The sequence below is a fragment of the Coloeus monedula genome, assembly GCF_965178545.1.
Source record: "Coloeus monedula genome assembly, chromosome: 12".
In the NCBI taxonomy this organism is placed as follows: domain Eukaryota; kingdom Metazoa; phylum Chordata; class Aves; order Passeriformes; family Corvidae; genus Coloeus; species Coloeus monedula.
Window position 1 is genome coordinate 14414391 of NC_138792.1, and position 17916 is coordinate 14432306.

The following is a 17916-nucleotide window of genomic DNA, read 5'->3' on the forward strand; positions in this document are numbered from 1 at the left end:
GATGTGTGGGACCCCCAGCCCTGCCCACTCCCCGTCTCCTGCCAGGCCGTTTGTGGGGCTGGGCATGGCCTTCCTTCAATAAAGTATTAGATATTGTTCCCAGTAGAGGCTATAGTTGAGTTCCGATCATTTTCCGTTAATTAAAAATACAGAATGGTCTTATTTGTAGCATAAATAGTTGTAATCTGTGTACTTATAAGTGTAATTATAATTTAAATTAGAGTGTGCTCAGAATTGGCAATGGTGGGGTGCTCTGCAGGCAGTGCTGCCCTGGCAGGACTGTGCTGGGACTTGTCCCCTGGAGCACCCCACAGTTCCAGTCCTGCTGTCCCCAGGAGAGCATCACCCAGGGCTTGGCAAAGGGACGCTGAGGCTGTTGGCAGCTCCCAATTTCACTGTTCCTGCTGGGGCAGAGCTTGTCTGTGGCACCTGTTGGAGGACTTGCTGGAGTCTAGATAGCACAACATCATTGGTTCAGTGTTTCCTCTAGTTCCCTGTCTAAATTTGGAGGGAAGTAATGGCTTATGTCAGCTGGACAAGCGATTAGTGCTGAGCCTTGAAGTGTCTCCCTGTTTAACATGGAGTTACAGTGAGTTCTCCTAGGTCTGCTGAAGGCTGGAGTGTACTGATGCTGCAGCAGGCAGGTGTGTGACAGGTGTTGCACTTCCTACACCCTCTGATGGAACCCTGAGCACCCACAGGTAACTGCAGCACTGCTGCTGCTGACACCAGGACAGGCAGGTCGGTGATGAACGGTGTAGGTCAGTGTGTTGGAGCCCTGTAGATAAGGTCCTCATCTCAACACCCTGTTGGAATTTGGGCGTGAATCCTTCACGTTTCTCACAGGGATCTGGAGCTTGTCGAATTATACCATCTTTTGTAATGGCAGGTGTTTGCCACAGGGCAGGTTTTAAAATTCCCGTGTTGGTGGATTGCATTAACCCATCCTAAGTCAGGTATGTAAAATTCCATTAAGCGAAACCCTCTGGCATTTTCTCACCCATGCTCGAGCTCTGCAGGTTATGCTAATGCAGTGTGTTTGCTCATCTATTAGAAGGATGATGGCTTTAAAATAATAACATTTATCTTTGGCAGCAGACCTACAATAGTGCACACCGAGTACAATTTTGTGAAAGGCTCTGCAGATGTTGCCTCATTCAATCTGGGTCAAAAAGAGTGCTTAGAATCATAAAGGTTAGAAAGAGATCAAATAATTCGGTGGTTTTATTGCTGAATAATGTACTTGGAAAATATCATTCACCATTATTAGACTAAGTGAGTACAGAAAACACAGGACTCAATAGTCATTTCTCAGTATTGGCTGATTTTACTGTTTTTATAATGTAGCTAAATTCCCTGTTATTGATTCTAGCATTGATTATCGATCTGGAAATGTAAATGTAAGTGATGGTGGGAGCACACGGAAGCTGGACAGTTAGGGAATTAGGCTGCCTCTTCCCTGCAGTGCCTGGTGGAGGGCCACACATGCTGGGGCAGACTGATGCTGTTTTTGGGGAGCTGTCAGGGTTTTGGGAGCTGTTTTCAAAAGCAAAGATGAAAAAACAGGAAAACACCCATTATGTGTGTTCTTTTCCATGCCTGAGAGCTTGTGTAAACTTGCTGAGACAAACCCAGATGGGTTGGGACGCCGGCACCAGGATGGGGCTCGGAGCCCGCGCCTGCGCCTCTGTCACCTGCTGCCTCCTGGACTTTTCATATTCAGATTCACATCTGGATGCTCTGGCAGGGACCCAGCTCAGGCGACATTCAGTAAGCAGATCCGCCCGGCTGTTGGCGTAGGTACAGCACCCGAACCTGTCTGCCCAGTGAAGCTTCTGCAGGCGCTGGCGAGCGGTTCCTCTGCTTCCTTGTTCAGCCCCCAGCGAGGCTGTGTCTGGGGGGAATACCACGCTTGGGCTGAGAGCTCTCCCTGTATGACAGCTCATTGTGGGGATTGGGTTAGTGAGAGACCAGAGCTGTGTCCCATCTGGGCTCTGCATCCCATGGTGAGCCGGCAACGTCGCTGTGGGAGCCACAGGCTCCTGCTGGGCTGGGGCTTGCTCAGCTGCACGATGGGTTCCTTTGTTTGGAAAAAAAAAAAGATGAATTTTGGAATATGTTCATCTCTTGTTCTCTGCACTTAGTTGTTGTCAGCATTAATATGCCATTAACACATGCTCATTAGGAGGAGAATGATTGTACCCTGCAGAGTATGGGGGAAACCTTCATTAGGCACTAACATATTGAACTGAGCTGCAGACTTCACTTGGGAGAACTGGGGAATGTTCTGCTCGGCGTCAGGTTTCCCTAATTTCTCCTTTTGGTCTGATAAAAGCACCTCATCTTCTGGCATGTACTTTCATCTACAACTGGGGAGGATGTGCAGGCGAGCCTGGGCTCAGCCTGGGCTCAGCCTGGGCTCAGGGCCCAGCGCTGAAATCCTTGCGGGACCTCAAATCCATCTTCCCCCAGATCTAAGACTTCCTCATCAGCGCTTATTTTGCCATGCAGAGAGGACACGAGCCCACGTCCCCCCTCCAAGGGCTCTGTTGGCTCTTCGGGCTTAACGAGATGAATTCTTCACAGAGCTGGGAGATGCTTGGGGAACAGATTTGTTGAGAAAGGAGGTGTCATTTCTACATCCTCGCTTTTCACACTGTAATGACGTTTTAAGCGTTCATCTGGCCTTGCTGCCTCCAGTCTGAAGCCATAACCTGCCATGTGTGACAGGGCAATTGCTCGCCCTGGTAATGATTACAGCGGAGCCCGGCGTTGTTCCCTTGTTTGCTCGGCGCGTGGCAGCTCGAGGCATGTGCATGGTGCTCTCTTAAAGTCAATCAATAAGAATAATTGCAAGTTCAGGTGGGGTGAGGGAGGAGGGGGCCGTAGCAGACAAATATTTGCCGGTTAAGACCCTGTTTACATGCAGATGCCTCTGTGATAGGTAACAAGGGAGGGACAATAAGGACCATATGTGGTATTTAATCAGAATTTATTGTAAATGGAGTGATTTCATAGATTTCCACAGAGCTGGCAGCTGTCCTCTGTATTAGAAGTGAACATCCTGCCTCTGTCCCTGCCCCACTGCCCTCTGCCCTGGGGTTTTGCAGGATTTTTCAGCGTGGGCACAGTGCGGTCCCATCCCCTCTTGCCTCTGTGTAGGTATAGCCAGAGGGAATCCCATGGATCAGTTTTCATCAATAAACCTCAGCAGAGCTAAAATGACATTTGACTGGCCTGGGTTTGTTGCTATGAAGGTAGGTAAGAGCATTGCCCTGTCAGGAGCACGGGAAGATCCTGGAGGAAGTGGCTCCTCCTGAAGCCAGCAGCAGCCTCAGGAGGAGTGGTGCTGGGCTGAGCAGTGCCTGCTGCCCACAGGACACTCACTGATTGCAGGGGTGTGCTGGGGCTGCAGCTCCTCCTGGAGAGACCCAAACTGCAAGTTGAAGGGCTTCTCCCTGCAAAGATGAAGACAGAGAGGGCTGGGACTGTCCACCCCAAGCTCACGTTGCCTCTGGTGATCTAACCCCCCTTTTGTCAGTGATCCTAAACCTAATGGACGTATGCCAAAACCAGAGAGGTGATCCATGATCGTGTGTTCTTGACAGAGAGGGAAATGAGGTGGTGAGGTGAGATACCAACATGTGACAGGTCAGGCTTGGAAGCTTTTTGGTGCCTCCGTGAGAGAACCATCTCCTGTGGTGGCCAGCCGGCCACTCCAGTGGTTGAGGAGGCAGGTTGGTGACTGTCCAAGCTCAACCCAGCTCATGGTTATTTCCCCTCCAAGCTTCCTGATGTCTCCTTCTCATCCTGCCGTGCTGTCTGCAGGCAGAGCAGCCACAGGCTCCCATCTAGTCGCATCTCTCCATGTTGATGTGGCTGTGTCTGTTTGCTGGATGCTGTGTGACTCATGTAATCACCATGCAAAATGCATCATTCATAAACTGTTTAGCGCGACCTTTTGTACAGTAGCACTAATTATTATTATCACAGAAGCCCAGTAAACTAGACTAGTAATTATCAGGGATTTATTTGAATGGACAGCTAAGCTATTCTTGGCAAGTTAGTCAAAGCAGTTGTCATGACAGCCACACAAATGTGTCTTATGAATTGGGTTAATTAGGGTAATTAATAACTGTTGTTTTGCCCTTTTTAACAAGGTATTGCTGAGACACTATCAAAAAATAGCAATTGTACCTAACAGAAATAGTCTTTTTTTAGCAGCAACCCTCGCATCACAAAATAAAAGTAGTAAATACCTCTTGGGTTGTTGTTTCACAAAGAAATGTGTCATCCGACCTTCTCTTCGAGGAAAAGCAGGGGGTTAGAGGCTCTGTTGTAATTTTTCTGCTGTGCTTCCCCTCCTGGGCTGTATTACCAAGAGATTGATCATCATCCTTATTGATATCATCATTATTTATTGTGATGCTGTGCTGCGCCGAGCCATTGTCGCGGAGAGGTCTCTGCCATGCCCGGCTCTGTGTGAGTGGGGAGGGCAGCCCCAAGGTGCTCCTGTCAGTTGGAGCGGGCTCCACAAGGACTTAAAGCCAATTTTAAAGTTGTGACCATAAATTATAGCTGTTTTGCTGATGCATCGTCACCATCGTCATCAGGACAGCAGGTGCCAAACCGCCGCATCCTCGCTCAGCAGAGCATCTGCTTCTTTTGAAAGGAGGGTTTTGCTGAATAAATGGATTTGGTTTTCATAGAATCGTAGAAGATCCTGAGTTGAAAGAGACCCACAAGGATCATGGAGTCCAACTCCTGGCTCTCTCCTAAAAACCGTGACTGTTGTGGTTGTTGCTGACACTGAGTAATGGTGGTAACTGAAGCTCTTAATAACCAAATAGCACCAAAAAGCCTCAAAAGGAAAAAACCCATAGTCCCCATCTCAGGGAGCACCCTGGGCACCCTTGGCAGCCTCGTAGTGGGTTGCAGACTGTGGTGACTATGGTCCTGTCCCACACCAGTGGGCTGGGTGCTTTCCAGCACAGAGCACTGTCTCCTCAAGGACTGCAAGATTTGGTGCTGATTATTAAAAATGACCCAAGATTATGGATGCAACTGAGGAATATTATGTAAGTTGTAGAAAAATGACCTGAATAGATGAGTGAAGGCTCTGGCTGGTTCTCCAGCTGCACTCAGCTCTGTCTATTTATATCACCTCTGGGCTTTCAGAGCCCTCTTTTAACTAAAGCTCATTTGATAACGCATGTCTTTTAAAAAGAAAATAATAATAATTTAAAAAAGGGGGAATAAAAAAAAGAAAGAAGGAAAGGGAAAAAAAAAAACCCCTAAAGAAAAACACGTCTATGGAGAAGGTAGGGTTTTAATGAAGAAATATTTTATACTATTCTCCTACAACCTTAGGGCTAATAGCCTGGAACTGGTACTTTGGCTCCTTAAAAAGCCCAACAAGACAAGCCAATTACGGCCTCTGAAACATTTTTATTTTTAGTTCCTTGTAATAGCAATTTATCCTTGGCTATGGTACATTAACTGGAAGGAACAAGAAGTAGTAAGGTTTTGGCATCTTTGTAATAACCAACGGGCTGTGTTTACCAGGCTGTTAATAATGTGGGGTGGCTGTGGGCAGGGGAGAGGGCAGCATGGGGATGGAGAAGGGCATCCAGCTAGTGCCAGAGAGAGATCCCTTAACGTGGTGAGCACTTTATTGTCATTCATTTCCCTGCAGTTTGTTCTGGGAGAACACAGGCTCCTGTTATCTTGAATTCCTCAGTTTCCCACCGCCCCAGAGCTGGTAGGAGCTGGTAGCACGGCTCAGCGGGGAGGAAGGGCTATTCAGAGGGTGCTGCTGTGTCCCCAAGGATGCTGGAGCCAGCATGGCATCTTTGGGAGGCAGTGGGTTCTGAGTGGGGCTGGGCTGAGCAGAGCCAGGCTTCACATCCACTCCCCACCCAGGATGAGACAGCGATGGCAGTGGGAGGAAGGCCAGTCCCGCTCAGATTTGCTGCCAGTCTCATGGCTGCAGGGTGATTTTGTGGGCTGGAGAGCTGTGTTTTTCTGCCCAAGTAGGGAAAAAAAATTAAAATAAGGGAAAACTGGTTTTGATAAAGAGTTTTGTTGTGAGCGAAATCCCCTCGAGGCTTCGAGTGGGAGCTGCCTGAGGCTATCCTGATTGCAAGCCTTCCCGTGCAATTCCTGATAAACAATGTGAATGATAAAACCATGAGCATGCAGGACGGTGTTTGTCTCAGTTTGATTATCTGCCAGTGCGGGGGGATTTTAGCTGAAGCCAGGCAGGAGCTGCTGGTGCAGAGGTTCCACTCCAGAGCTGGGTCTGGATGCCCGTGACCCTGTGCCAGGGCACGCGTGGGACCAGGTCTGGCCTCTGGTGAAGCCGTGGGAGGAAAATGTCTGGGGGGTGTGTAGGCTAGGAAGCTCTGTCTGCTTGCCCAAAAATTAGAAGAAATGGGGTTTTCCCTGGAAAACGGGACAGGGCCAAGGTCCCTCCTGTGCCCCCTGACACCCCGGGGCTTGTGCACGCTCGGGGATGCAGCCCGGGCATCCCATGGCTCCGATGTGCCGAGCTGGCAGCAGCATCTCACACCTTCCCTATTTTTAACTCAGCTGCAATGATTTTTGCTTTTTCGTTTCGTTTTTTTTTTTTTTTTTTCCCTTTTTTTTCCCTTTTTTCTTTTTGCAGTGACAAATCTGTGATTACTCCTGTTCCCTACAAAACGCATTGGTCTGACCTGCCAGTCCAGAAGGTGAATGACAGGCAGTTTTATTTAGCCCTAGAGATGGGAACATTTAAAAAAAAGTTCTTCTGTTATATTTGTTTTCATTCCTAATGGCAGGAGGCAGGGAAAGGACAGTTCTGAAAGGTTTTTTAACAAATTTCTAAGTCGTGCCCCATCATCCTGGGGCTGCTGATTAGATCCAGATTGTTTCTCACACTACTTAGGGAGGGGTGTAGTCTGTGCTGGGAGCTGCACGCATGGGTCCATCACACATCTGAAAATCCCAGGTACAGGTGATGGGAAAGCCCCTTTTATTGGGTTTATTGGCTATTATATCCCTGCAGGGAGTTTTCCTTGGCATATCGAGGCAGGACCCCTGTGCAGAAGGCTGTGCCCCACGGCCCTGGCAAGCTCAGCCCCCTGCCCATCAGTGGGCACATGGGAGGGAGGCATTGCCCCTGCTGCCCCCAAATCCCTCCTGTCCCAGCCAGGGGGGAAGCAGTGGGTAGCTGCCAGAGCATCACCAGCCTCCTGGCTGCTCTTGGTCCGTGTGAGAACGTGTCTGTATGCTCCTCCCTAGAAAGCCTGCCCCACCTTTGGGTCAGTATTTTGCTTTTCAATAGATTTTGAGGGGTGGTGCCAAGCAGGTATCTGCTGTGATGGTTCCAATGGAGGGACCCCTGTGCCATGTCCCCCAAAAAGCTTCGGGGTTATAGATACCATGTGAAGGTAATGCAGGTTTTTTAGGATTGCATTTTTGCTCTTCATAACCACACTGTAGATTTCTGTTCTGTTGACAAATCCAACCAGGTGACACAATTTGTGGCTTTGTGGGGTGCAGTTTTGGCTTAGTTGTGTGTTGCTGCTCCTGGATTCAATCTGGGTTTTTAATCCTATACCTTTTTTCAAAATCACATCTCAGCAGCAACTTTTCTCTTGCCTCTGATCCATTTTCAAACAAAAAATGACAAAGCCTGCATTTATTTGGGGAGGGGACAGGAGTTCAGCGTGGATTAGTGGGATGCTTGCACTGTGACATGGTCTGGCTTGATACTTCTGCTTAGTCTGATGAGAGGAGTGATGCTAAAGGATGAACTCTCCCAGTGATTTCTCTGCAAAGCTTTTTATTTCATCAAGAGAAAATGGAGGCTGGACTCAGTTCTTTCAGTGTTAATAATGTCCATCAGAACGAAATGCCCTTTATTTAAGCTGCAGTAGTAATTAGAGCCTTGGTGGTGTTAAGTAGCCATAGTGTCTGGCCCTGAGGAATGTTCCTTGTACCTCATTAAATTTGGAATTACTGCTTAAAAGGCCAGAAATAAATATTCTGTTTGTATTTCGGGGATAGTAAATCTAAATGGATGCTGTGTTTGCACATCCTCATCTCTGCTCGTTCCTGCTGAAGCGAGCAAGGCACTGCTCCAGTAGGCTTAGGCAGCAATCAGTGTCTGCAAAACAGCCTAACCCCAAACCCAACCCTGGTTTCATTGATCAAGTGCAGGAAAATGATCTGCTGTATTACATCTAATTATAAAACATCAATATCAGATGCTAAATGCACTTACTTCTCCAGAGACGCTATGTTGGTAGTTCACAGCTTGCAGTCTCCTCTATGAGAAGCTTTGTCAGTGAGCTGGGTGTGGGGAGATGGCTGCAGAGGGAGATGCCAGAGGTCAGGTCCTTTCAGCTCTTCCAGGTGACTGGCTCCTAAATACTCCTTAGGAGCTGAATCGCTTCATGTTTTCCTTCTGTCTTGCCTGGGGCTGTTGACAAAGGTTCGTCCTCTGCCCCCTCCCTTGACTTGTGCTTCAGTGCCCGTGGAGTGGCTGGAGCTACTGATGGACACCAGTGGCCAGATGGGTCCTTTCCAAGGGCTCTGGCCCTGCGGGGATCTCAGAGCCACAGCACAGCTTGGCTGCCAGGGGAGAGGGCGGTGGGTTCCTTGGTGTGACGTGGGCATTGCTCTTCCCGCTGTGTCTGTCAGCGTTTGCTGATTCTCCCCCATGGTGGCAACCCCAGTAGCTATTTGGGTGGAGTTTGCACTGCTGCTTAACCCAAAGCCTTGGGCTGCTGCTGCTCTCAAACCTCTGACACCCCCCATGCCAGGAGGTGCGGATATGGGATAGTTGGATCTGGGGAATAGGGATCTATTTGACGTCTCCGCAGCGGTGCTGCTCAGACCCTCGTGTGTGGCTGCGGATGCCGCATGTGCCGTCAGTGCCAGAGTGGAGCTGGTGGGGAGCAGGGAGAGGAGGAGCAGAGCTCCTCAAGTGGGTCAGGCTCTGCACCTGGTCACAGGTCCTGGCAGCAGCATCCTCGTCAGTGGCCATAGCATGGGGCTAATTATGTGCCATCGCACACAACGGGGGAAAATCTCTCCTGATGTCCTTTGTGATGTGCTCCCAGCCCGGAGCTGGATCTGATGAGTCTCCTGCCGGTGTGCAGAGGGGGACCAGCCGTGTTGCTGGGTGTGAGAGCATCAGCACCAGCCTGGCTGCTCCTCTCGGGCCGTGGGGCTTGATTCCGGTGTTCTGTGGGGTTTTCTACTGTGCCTGCTCCTGGTGGGAAGGAGTCTCAGACTGCTTCCCTATTTCCCATGGGCTAAATAAGCAGCTTGCTAAATGATAATGGCTTTCCCTCATTGCTGATGCGTACTTCATTTGACCTGGTCCCTACTTGGAAATTTTCACTGTTGCCCAAGTGCAGCTGGAGCGTTCTTATTTAATTTGCATGAATTCTGTATCACCCACAATATAATTCAAACCATAAGAATTAAATGCTGGTGAGATCTCCTAATAGGCAGCATCAGTTCTATTGCAGATGCTGGAGCCTGTGATTGAGTGGCCCATGGAGAACAGGACTGAGGATACAGAAGGACCAGGAGAAGCGGTCTTACAAGCTCTACCCTTCCCACCAGGGAGGCACAGTGGATTTTTGGGAACAATTTGCCATTTCTGTGGTCCCCAGTGGTGCCTGCAGCACAGAGGGAAAGTCAGGAGGCTGGTGCTCCGGGTGGAGATGTGCAGCTTGATGCAGAGAATGAGGAGCCGTCGCATGTTTCTGGAGGATTTTGTGACACCCAAAAGGAGAGATGCACATTGCAGCCTTGGAGAAAGGTCCGCTTTGTTTTTTAATAATAAAGGGTGACATGCAAGCTTTATTAACGAGGCATGTAGGGGAAAAAAAAGGCTCAAGGGATAACCCTGAAAAAGTGGCGCTAAATGTGTCATTTTTATGAAGCTGAGTTTGTGAAGGGTCCCTACATGCTTTGGCAGGAGGTTGCAGCAGGTTTACAATAATTTGTGGAAAGATAGAAATGTTTTCACCCTGAAGTGAGAAGAAGGGCAAAAACCCCTGTGTTGAGATGCTTCAGAGCCGTCTTCCGAGGCAGAGGCTGGCGGATGGATGGATACCTGTCACTTCGGGTTGGGAGAGATGAGCCCAGCTCTGAACAACCATGGACTTTGCTGGGGGCTGGCTGATGTGTGGACTGAGGAATCAAACCCTTTATCAAGAGCCTGGATCCACATGCAGTGGAGAAAGCTGGATTTTCACCTCTGTGGAGTTTGCTTTGAAAAAAATCCCACATCTGAAATAGCTGAAAAGAGGGAAGAGTGATGAAGAACCAGATGCCAGGCATCTGCCCTGAGGCGAGCAGGCTACGGGGACATGGCTGTGCTGATCCCAGCCTGCTGGCATGGCCCAGGACACATCCCTCCCACCCTGGGGACTGACCCCAGCCAGCATCCTCTATTTCTCCAGCAGTCTGCGGTGCTGGTTGTGCCTGGAGTTGCTGCAGCCCGCTGACCTTTCTGCTGGCACTTGCATTAGTTCCTCTTAAACTGCCTTTAGATCCACCAGAGTTTATTTCTGTTTCTAAGGCAGAGAGTGAGCAGTCGTTAGAGCAGTGCCCTGTTGCTAACAGACCTTTTGCTGTCGGGGAAGTCACCCTGTCGATATCCAGGTCAAGAAGAGTTGTACTGACGTTTGTACATCCTTTTTTTTTTTAATTTAATGGAATTGGCAGTCCTCAACCAAAAGTAACCGCAAGGGGGAAAAAAAAAGTTTAATATTTCCCTCCTGATTGCTTGATTTGGAATGTGTCTGTTGTTATATTTATATTTGTGTTGCTAAGGCAGCGGTTGAAAGCATTTTTCAAATTAGGCACTGGTAAGTTGTATGCCGAGCCAGGGCTCCTTTTGATGGCATTGACACCAACACGTCTGCATCTGGAAAGCAAATCCCGAGCCCAGAGGACAGCAGGGTTTCTCTCCTCCAAGAGAAAAGCAGGCTGAGGCTACAGACTTTATGCAAGGTGTTATTCAGCGTTGCCGATGTCTGGAATGCACTGTTTATTCATGGCACAGAGGCTGTGGGGCTGAGCGTGACAAGTGTGAACATCCTTTCTTCACATTACAGCGAGCAGAAGCTGGCAGCGTGTTTGGGAGGGCCTTGCTGCGCCTGGCTCTGAACATGGAAAGGAGAGGCTGGACTTGGGGCTGGGCTCCCCTTTGATTTCTACAGGAGCGATGCTGATTAGTGAGAAAGTGACAGTTCATTTGCTTTTGCCAAAATAATGAAGAAGATGTGGGCCAGCCTCTCAGTGATGCACTTGATGAAGAGCACGCTTTCAACGGTGCCAGCCAGCCTTACCTTTTACCTCTTTTTTGTTCTTTGACTTTGTTCTTTGGGTCTCATTAAGAGAGGGAGCGGATCCTTTCCCAATTAAAATGTTGACATGTCGAAGACACTCTCCTTTCCCGTCATTTTGCCTCTGTTTGTAAATGATTGCACCTTGCAGGATGAACTAGAATTAAATCAAGTGAACTTTGATTGAATAATGCAAGCTGTAAAGCAGCCCTTCTCCATGAAAAATCTGATTTCTTTTTTATTTTTCTGTTTTGATCCTCTAGTCTGCATGGAGATAACCTTGAGAGATAATCCCATGGCAAAGTAAAGAAACCGGGCTGGAGGGAGTGCGCCCGTGCGGGAAGTGATGGGCAGCCCACCCTTGTGCCAGTGTGGGCAGCACAGGCAGCTCTCACCTCCGAGGGTGCAGACCCAGGGAAGAGGATTTCCCATCCCTGTGGCCGTGTCACTCCTTGTTTTGTCTGAAGTCTGGAAGTAATTATCATTACTTGTGCTGTGTCCAGCAGTGGGGGAATTGGAAGCCTGGGAACGGATGCTGTGTCCAGCCCCTCAGGAACCCTCTTCTCCGTGCGGATGTGGGGTTTCATCAGTGGCGTGGTGCAGAGCGTCCTGAGGAGGGGGGACACATGGAGCAGGGAGTACACAGGAAGGACGTTACTTCAGTCCATCAAACATAAATCCCGGGAATTTGCTCATCGGTGAATGAGTTGAGCCAGGATATGGTCTTTGTTTTTGGTTTGAAATTAACGGCAAAGCTCCCAATGCTGTTGGTCCGAGGAGGATTTGGTGCCAGGTCTGTATCTGGGCTGTGGTGCGGTGCACATGTGGCATCTCCTTAGCCTGTGGGATTTTGGTGGCACTGGTCAGTCTTTCCCTGTGGATGACCTTGGGTATTCCTTGGCCCCTGAAGCCTGGGCGATGCAGTGTCCATGCTCTGAGTGTTCTAAAGCTCTTCAGTGTACCTGTATGTATTGAAATTGGCTGTCTGCATCCCCTCACCCAGCTGGTCCTCTCCTGGTTTTCCCGGGGCTGAACTGTGCACATGCAGGGATGGAGATGATGGAGGTGGTGATGGGTGCAGGGGGTCTCCCTGCTGCTGGGGATGCAGGGATGGATCCAGCTGAGGCTTTGGCCTTCTGGGAGCCCCTTCCCCTGTCTGCCAGTGCTGGGTGATAGAGGAGGCTCCCCCCTGTGCAAGGATTGTGCCAAAACTGGCTGCGATCCCTTCTGCCCCCATTGCTTGGCTTCTCTCAGCTCATTTGGGGTCTGCTGTGAGGCTGCTTGGGGGCGATGCTGTGGGGTGGCATCCACCCCCTTGGGATGGCAGCCCCAGGAGTGATGGATAAACACAGGATCAGGTATTTTCTGTGGTATTTAGGTTCTTGGGTATTATGTGCTTTGAAAATACGTGTGTGTGTTTGCTCCTGAGCTCTGAGCATCAAAGTCGTCCGGCAGGACCGCGAATGCAGGAACTGCAGGGACCAGTAGTTTGTGCAGTAAATCTCCTGCGTGACTCTCCAGCAGTAATTACTGTGTGAAAGTAATAACCGAGCTGTGCTGAGTGCTAGGCCAACTCCCCCGGCTCGCTGCTCCTCGCATGTTCCTCTCTGGGAGGTTCCTGTTTGGTAAATTAGATATTGTGCTGTATTTCAGAAAAGGTTACACTTAACCAATGCTGCCTCTGCTTTATTATCTTGGCAGAGCTGTGTAACCTCGGCTGGGGTACGATTGGATTTCACATTCGGCTCTGCTGCAGTGGCCCCACTCCCTGCATCCTGCCATTGTGATTACGTTAGCAGCAGACTCTGCTTTCCTTTATTTATTGAGACATTAAAGATGCATGCATTTATTTTTACCATGTTCATAATTGCCATAAAAACAGGCCATAGTATCCCAGAGCGGTGCTTTGGGAAGGAGAACAACCACGGGGCTGGGGCGAGGAGGAGCGTGGCAGAGAGGAGGCAGGACAGGGCTGTGGGGCAGGTGGGTGTCCCCGATTCTGTTGTGGGAGGATGCTGCTGTTTTGAGGAAGGGGAGCAGGGCAAAGACTGCTCCTTCTGCTGTTCAGGATTTAAGGAGCATCCCCAGGGCCAGGGATGGTGCTGGTGGGAGCCCAGGTGGGATCCCTGCAGATCTGGTAGGACTTTGGGTGGATGGACAGGTGGACTGGGGTGCCTGACTTGTACAAGGTCCGGCATCCTCAGGGCTCCCTGAAGTGCAGGAAGGATCCCGGCCAGGCTGTGCAGATCCCACCATGTTCCACCACTGTGGTTATCCATGCACCTCCCATCACATCCTACCATGCACCTGCCACTGCATCCCACTGCACAGCTCCTGCCATGTGCCCCCTGATGGCTCCCTCCGTGGTCTCGTGGCTTTCTCCCTGCTCTCTCCCCTACCTTCTGGTTGCTTTTTTGTGGTTCCTTACCTGCTGGCAGCACCAGAACCCTGGGGCTGTGTAATCTGAGGTTAAAAGACGGCGTTTCAATTGCAGAGAGAGTTAGTGGGTTTTGCTTGCAAGTAAGAACTCCTTTGACTTTTCTCCCCTTCTTTTACTCCCCTCTAACTTTTAAGCATGTCACCCATTGTTTGCTTTTTTATTAATAACAGAGCCCACTGTCTCTGCAAATGAAATGATGTAAAACAAAGAAAAGTGCCCGCATTAAATTCTCCGGCAGGGGATTACCTTGCTGGCATTTACATATCCATGCAATAAATATTTTAACATGTTAATTATACACTAATAAGAAAAATACCTTCTGAACTTTCAGTCAAATTGACACACACAGAACTGAGTCCATCAGGGAATTAGAAGCAATTAGTTTTGTAACAGAGCATAGTCACATTGTTTCTTGTCTGCAAATTGTTCTGTGGTCACCAGCCAGCCTCTTTTTTGGTGAAAGTTGGGGGAAAGACTGACAGGTACGGGAGTTTTCCATTCCTGGCTCTGTCCTGTTCACAGGGGCCTGTCCCATCATGGGGTGCTCCTTCCCTCTTGGGTTTCGTCCTGGCCCTGCAAACCTGACTCTTCCCAGTCATGGAGAAATCAGACTTGTAACCATCTCCGTTTTCTTCTCCTCCTTCCAGACTGAAAACTACTCCTTTGATTCCAACTACGTGAACAGCAGAGCTCATTTAATAAAAAGGTACGTAGGCTTGCTTGAAGGGCTTGGCTTGGCCCTGCCAACTCCCAAGGGTTTAATGTTCTTCCATGCTGCATTATATACTACTTGCTTATTTTATTATGCAAAACTTTTCAAGAGTAATAATTTGATTTTAAAACAGTACTTACTTCCCATTAAGTCCCATTGCTCATGGTTTGCAATAAAGGAAAGTCTTTTTTTCCTTCTCTTTGGCTTTTTCATGCTGGGAAGGTGCAGTAAGTGAGGTAGAGTGCTGTTACCCTGACAACTTTCAAATTCTGAGAGTTTATTCCATTTGAATGCACAGGAATAAAAGGATAGATTTGGGTGGTGAGATCTCCCTGCCATGTGAGGCGGGGAGAATTAAAAAAAAACCAACAAGTTGTTTGGGGGCAGGTAATTGGGTTGGATGCAGCTCACTGTTCTAGCTCACTGTTTCTGTTTGATTACCAAGGCAAACAGCACATTGCTAGGCTGATTTCTTCCGTGGGTAAAAAGGAATCAATCAGTTCAACTGCAACCTGGCAGTTACCCTTGGGGGAATTGAACCCTTTGGGTGAAATACTGCTATCCTCAGAGCCTAGCAGTGGTGAGGGAATGTCTCTGGCACTTTCATGCCAGGGCTACCCAGCTGAACCGCACTGGGCTGTGTTAGCCCAGAGGCGAGCATCGCCCCGGGGGCAGGAGGCCGGGCTTGCCGCTGCCTCCCGGGAAAGGCACTGACACAGCATGATCAATACTGCTCACCAGGAGCTGCAGGGCTGCAGGGCCAGCTCCCTGTGCAGGAGGAGGGTGCAGGACACGGCCAGCAGCTTCTTGCCTGCGTCCCTCCTCTCCCCAGGGCCCAGCCAAGGTGTGTGGGGAGCAGACCATGCCCGTGCCTGCGCCCATGCCAGTGCCCAGCGGGGCTGTGCGTGGTGGCTCTGCAGAAGCCATCGCTGAACCAAGGGTTTTACAGAGAGCAGAAGCTGGCCCTGAACTGTTGAGATCTGATCTGAGCAGTAAAAATATCCAATTATCTGCCTGGCTGAGATCCCATTTGTTTACATCTTAAAAACCTGAGCAGTAAGGGAGCTGCGAGCGCATTGTTTAAGCAGTGCGGGTTCAGGCAGCGAAGGGCAGGTGTATTTGCCTGCGTGGCTCGTGGTGTTTAACGATGCTAATGTGACTGTGAGAGTTGGCTGGCCTGTGCCACGCTGCTCCTCGCCTGAGGTCTTCAGGCACACTAAAAAAACCCCAAATCTATTAAATCTTTCCTCATTCACATCTAAGATAAAGGCAAACAGCGCTCCCGCCTGCCGCGGTGGGGCTTACTCCGAGGTTGTATTGTTTGGGAAATGCTGCTGCTGCCGGTTCCCCCAGACCTGCCCATCCTTTAGAGAAGTGTCAGCCGTGGAAACATGTCGTGTGGCTGCTGCATTACGGTCTGGCTCACTGCGGGGAAGATAAATGCCTGGTAACATGGGCTGTCTGCGCATTATGAACAGCAGCTCCGTGTAGGACAGCGGTTCCCCTTGCTTTCTACCTTTGTCTCGTATCTTAAGTACAATGAGTGCCAGGAATGCTGTGCAGACATCTGAGAACAAAAAATATTTGCTGTAACATACCGTGGCATCATTTTCATCCTTTGCCTTTATGAAGATGTTGTAGCTCTACTATCTTTGGTGAGTGAATCTTCTCAAATCCAGCACTTAATTAATCTATTTGTACTTCTCCTGTGTTGTCTGCCTGCCTCTCTCGCTCATCCACACACACACAAATGAATTGTAGATTTGTAGTGCTTTCTTAACTTAGAAAACTTTGATGTCACCTGGAATCAAAGTCAGTGGCTTCAACAGGGACATCTTTATTTAAAAGGTAATGTTTGAAGGTTTACCAATTTGTATGTATTTCAGAGCTCCCCCCTCATGTGCCTTTGCAGAGCATCAGATGGTAGGTGGTCTGCTTGGTTTCCCTGGAGACACAAAAGGGCTTTTCAAAGTAATGAAAATCTCCAGCTCTTTGGGGCTTTGAGGGCCATGTCATTCACTGACGTTTCACACCAGATCAACCAGTGAGAAAGTTTGGAGAAGTGGATGCAGGTGGATCCTCCCAATGAGCACAGTTTTCCCATGCCAAGGCTGGGCATGGAAGGAGCACAGGCTGTGCCACATGGGGCAGGTGCATCTCAAGGTGTCCCTGCCACTTGCAGCAGCCCAGTGTCCTGGGGCATGGCCCCTCTCAGGGTGTTGGGGAGTAGCAGAAGAGTCCCAAATGCAGCCAGAAATGCAGCTCTTCATAGAATCACAGAATGATTTGGGTTGGAAGGGACCTTACAGATCATCCAGTTCCAACCCCCTGCCATGGGCAGGGACACCTTCCACTATCCCAGCTTGCTCCAAGCCCTGTCCATCCTGGCCTGGAACACTTCCAGGGATCCAGGGGCAGCCTGTGCCAGGGCCTCTCCACCCTCACAGGGAAGAATTTCTTTCTAATATCTAAGTCTCATCTCTCGTCTTTCAGTTTAAAACCATCCCCCCTTGTCCTATCACTGTCTGTGTAAAAAGCCACTCTCCTCTTTTTTGTATGTCCTATCACTATTTGCCCATGTAAAAAGTTACTCCTTTTTATAAGTCCCCTTTAGGAACTGGAAGGCGCTCTAAGGTCTTCCCAGAGCCTTGTCCAGGATGAACAGTCCCAGCTCTCTCATAGGAGCTTGTCTTCATAGGAGCTGTCCTTCTTCCATCCCTCTGGCCTGGGGACCGCGTTCTGTGGGGTGTTGGGGCTTCTCAGCCCTTTGGGGGAAATCTGGCAGCAGCTCAGTCCTTGGGTCCTCCCAGCAGTGGCTGTGCTTGCAGGGGCTGTCAAGGATGTTTGACTGCATATCAGATTTCCTTACAGCTGCATGAACTTGGACCCAGAATCACTGGTTTATTTTTAAAAATAAGAATGCATCATCATGATTAAAAGAAATTCCTGTTTCTGGGAAGACTTTTATTTTTAAGGTTTAAGTGATTAGGATTTGGCTTATAACCTAAAAAAATGGGGTTTAGATCTTGTGTAACTTCATTATGAGGTAATACAACTTGGGAGAGCCAAGTTGTAGAAGCAGCTCATTTAAAGTATATTTTTAAGAATTTTAATTCAAATCGTGCTTCGCTCTGAGAATCCACAAGACCCACGGCAGCCTGACTGTACCCACAGGCTGACACCACACCCATGGGCAGGAGCAGCCTGTGGGGTGGTGCAGGCTGGACGCTGTGTTTCGGGGTGCAGAGGTGCCAGTCGGGGAGCATTCCCCCCACGCTCCCTGCCCCAGCTCTCCGTGGCTGGGCAGTATCACTGGGCGCTGTGGAGGGCAGGGACCTCCCATCCCCGCAGGTCTCGTGGGGTGTCGGGGGCCACCTTGTCCCACCCAGTAAGTGACAGCTGTGTTTCCC

At 49.5% G+C, this 17916-nt stretch overlaps 1 protein-coding gene across 2 annotated transcripts in view; it reads left to right on the forward strand.

Moving 5' to 3' along the window:
* Positions 1 to 17916, forward strand: part of PCDH19 (protocadherin 19) — a gene marked incomplete at its 5' end in the record, with an annotated part of 55215 nt that overhangs the window by 12143 nt on the left and 25156 nt on the right. For both annotated transcript variants that reach the window (XM_082289634.1, XM_082289633.1), the window contains one exon: positions 14442 to 14500. In XM_082289634.1, the coding sequence (XP_082145760.1) occupies positions 14442 to 14500 (59 nt within the window). The remainder of the gene's footprint in view (positions 1 to 14441; positions 14501 to 17916) is intronic.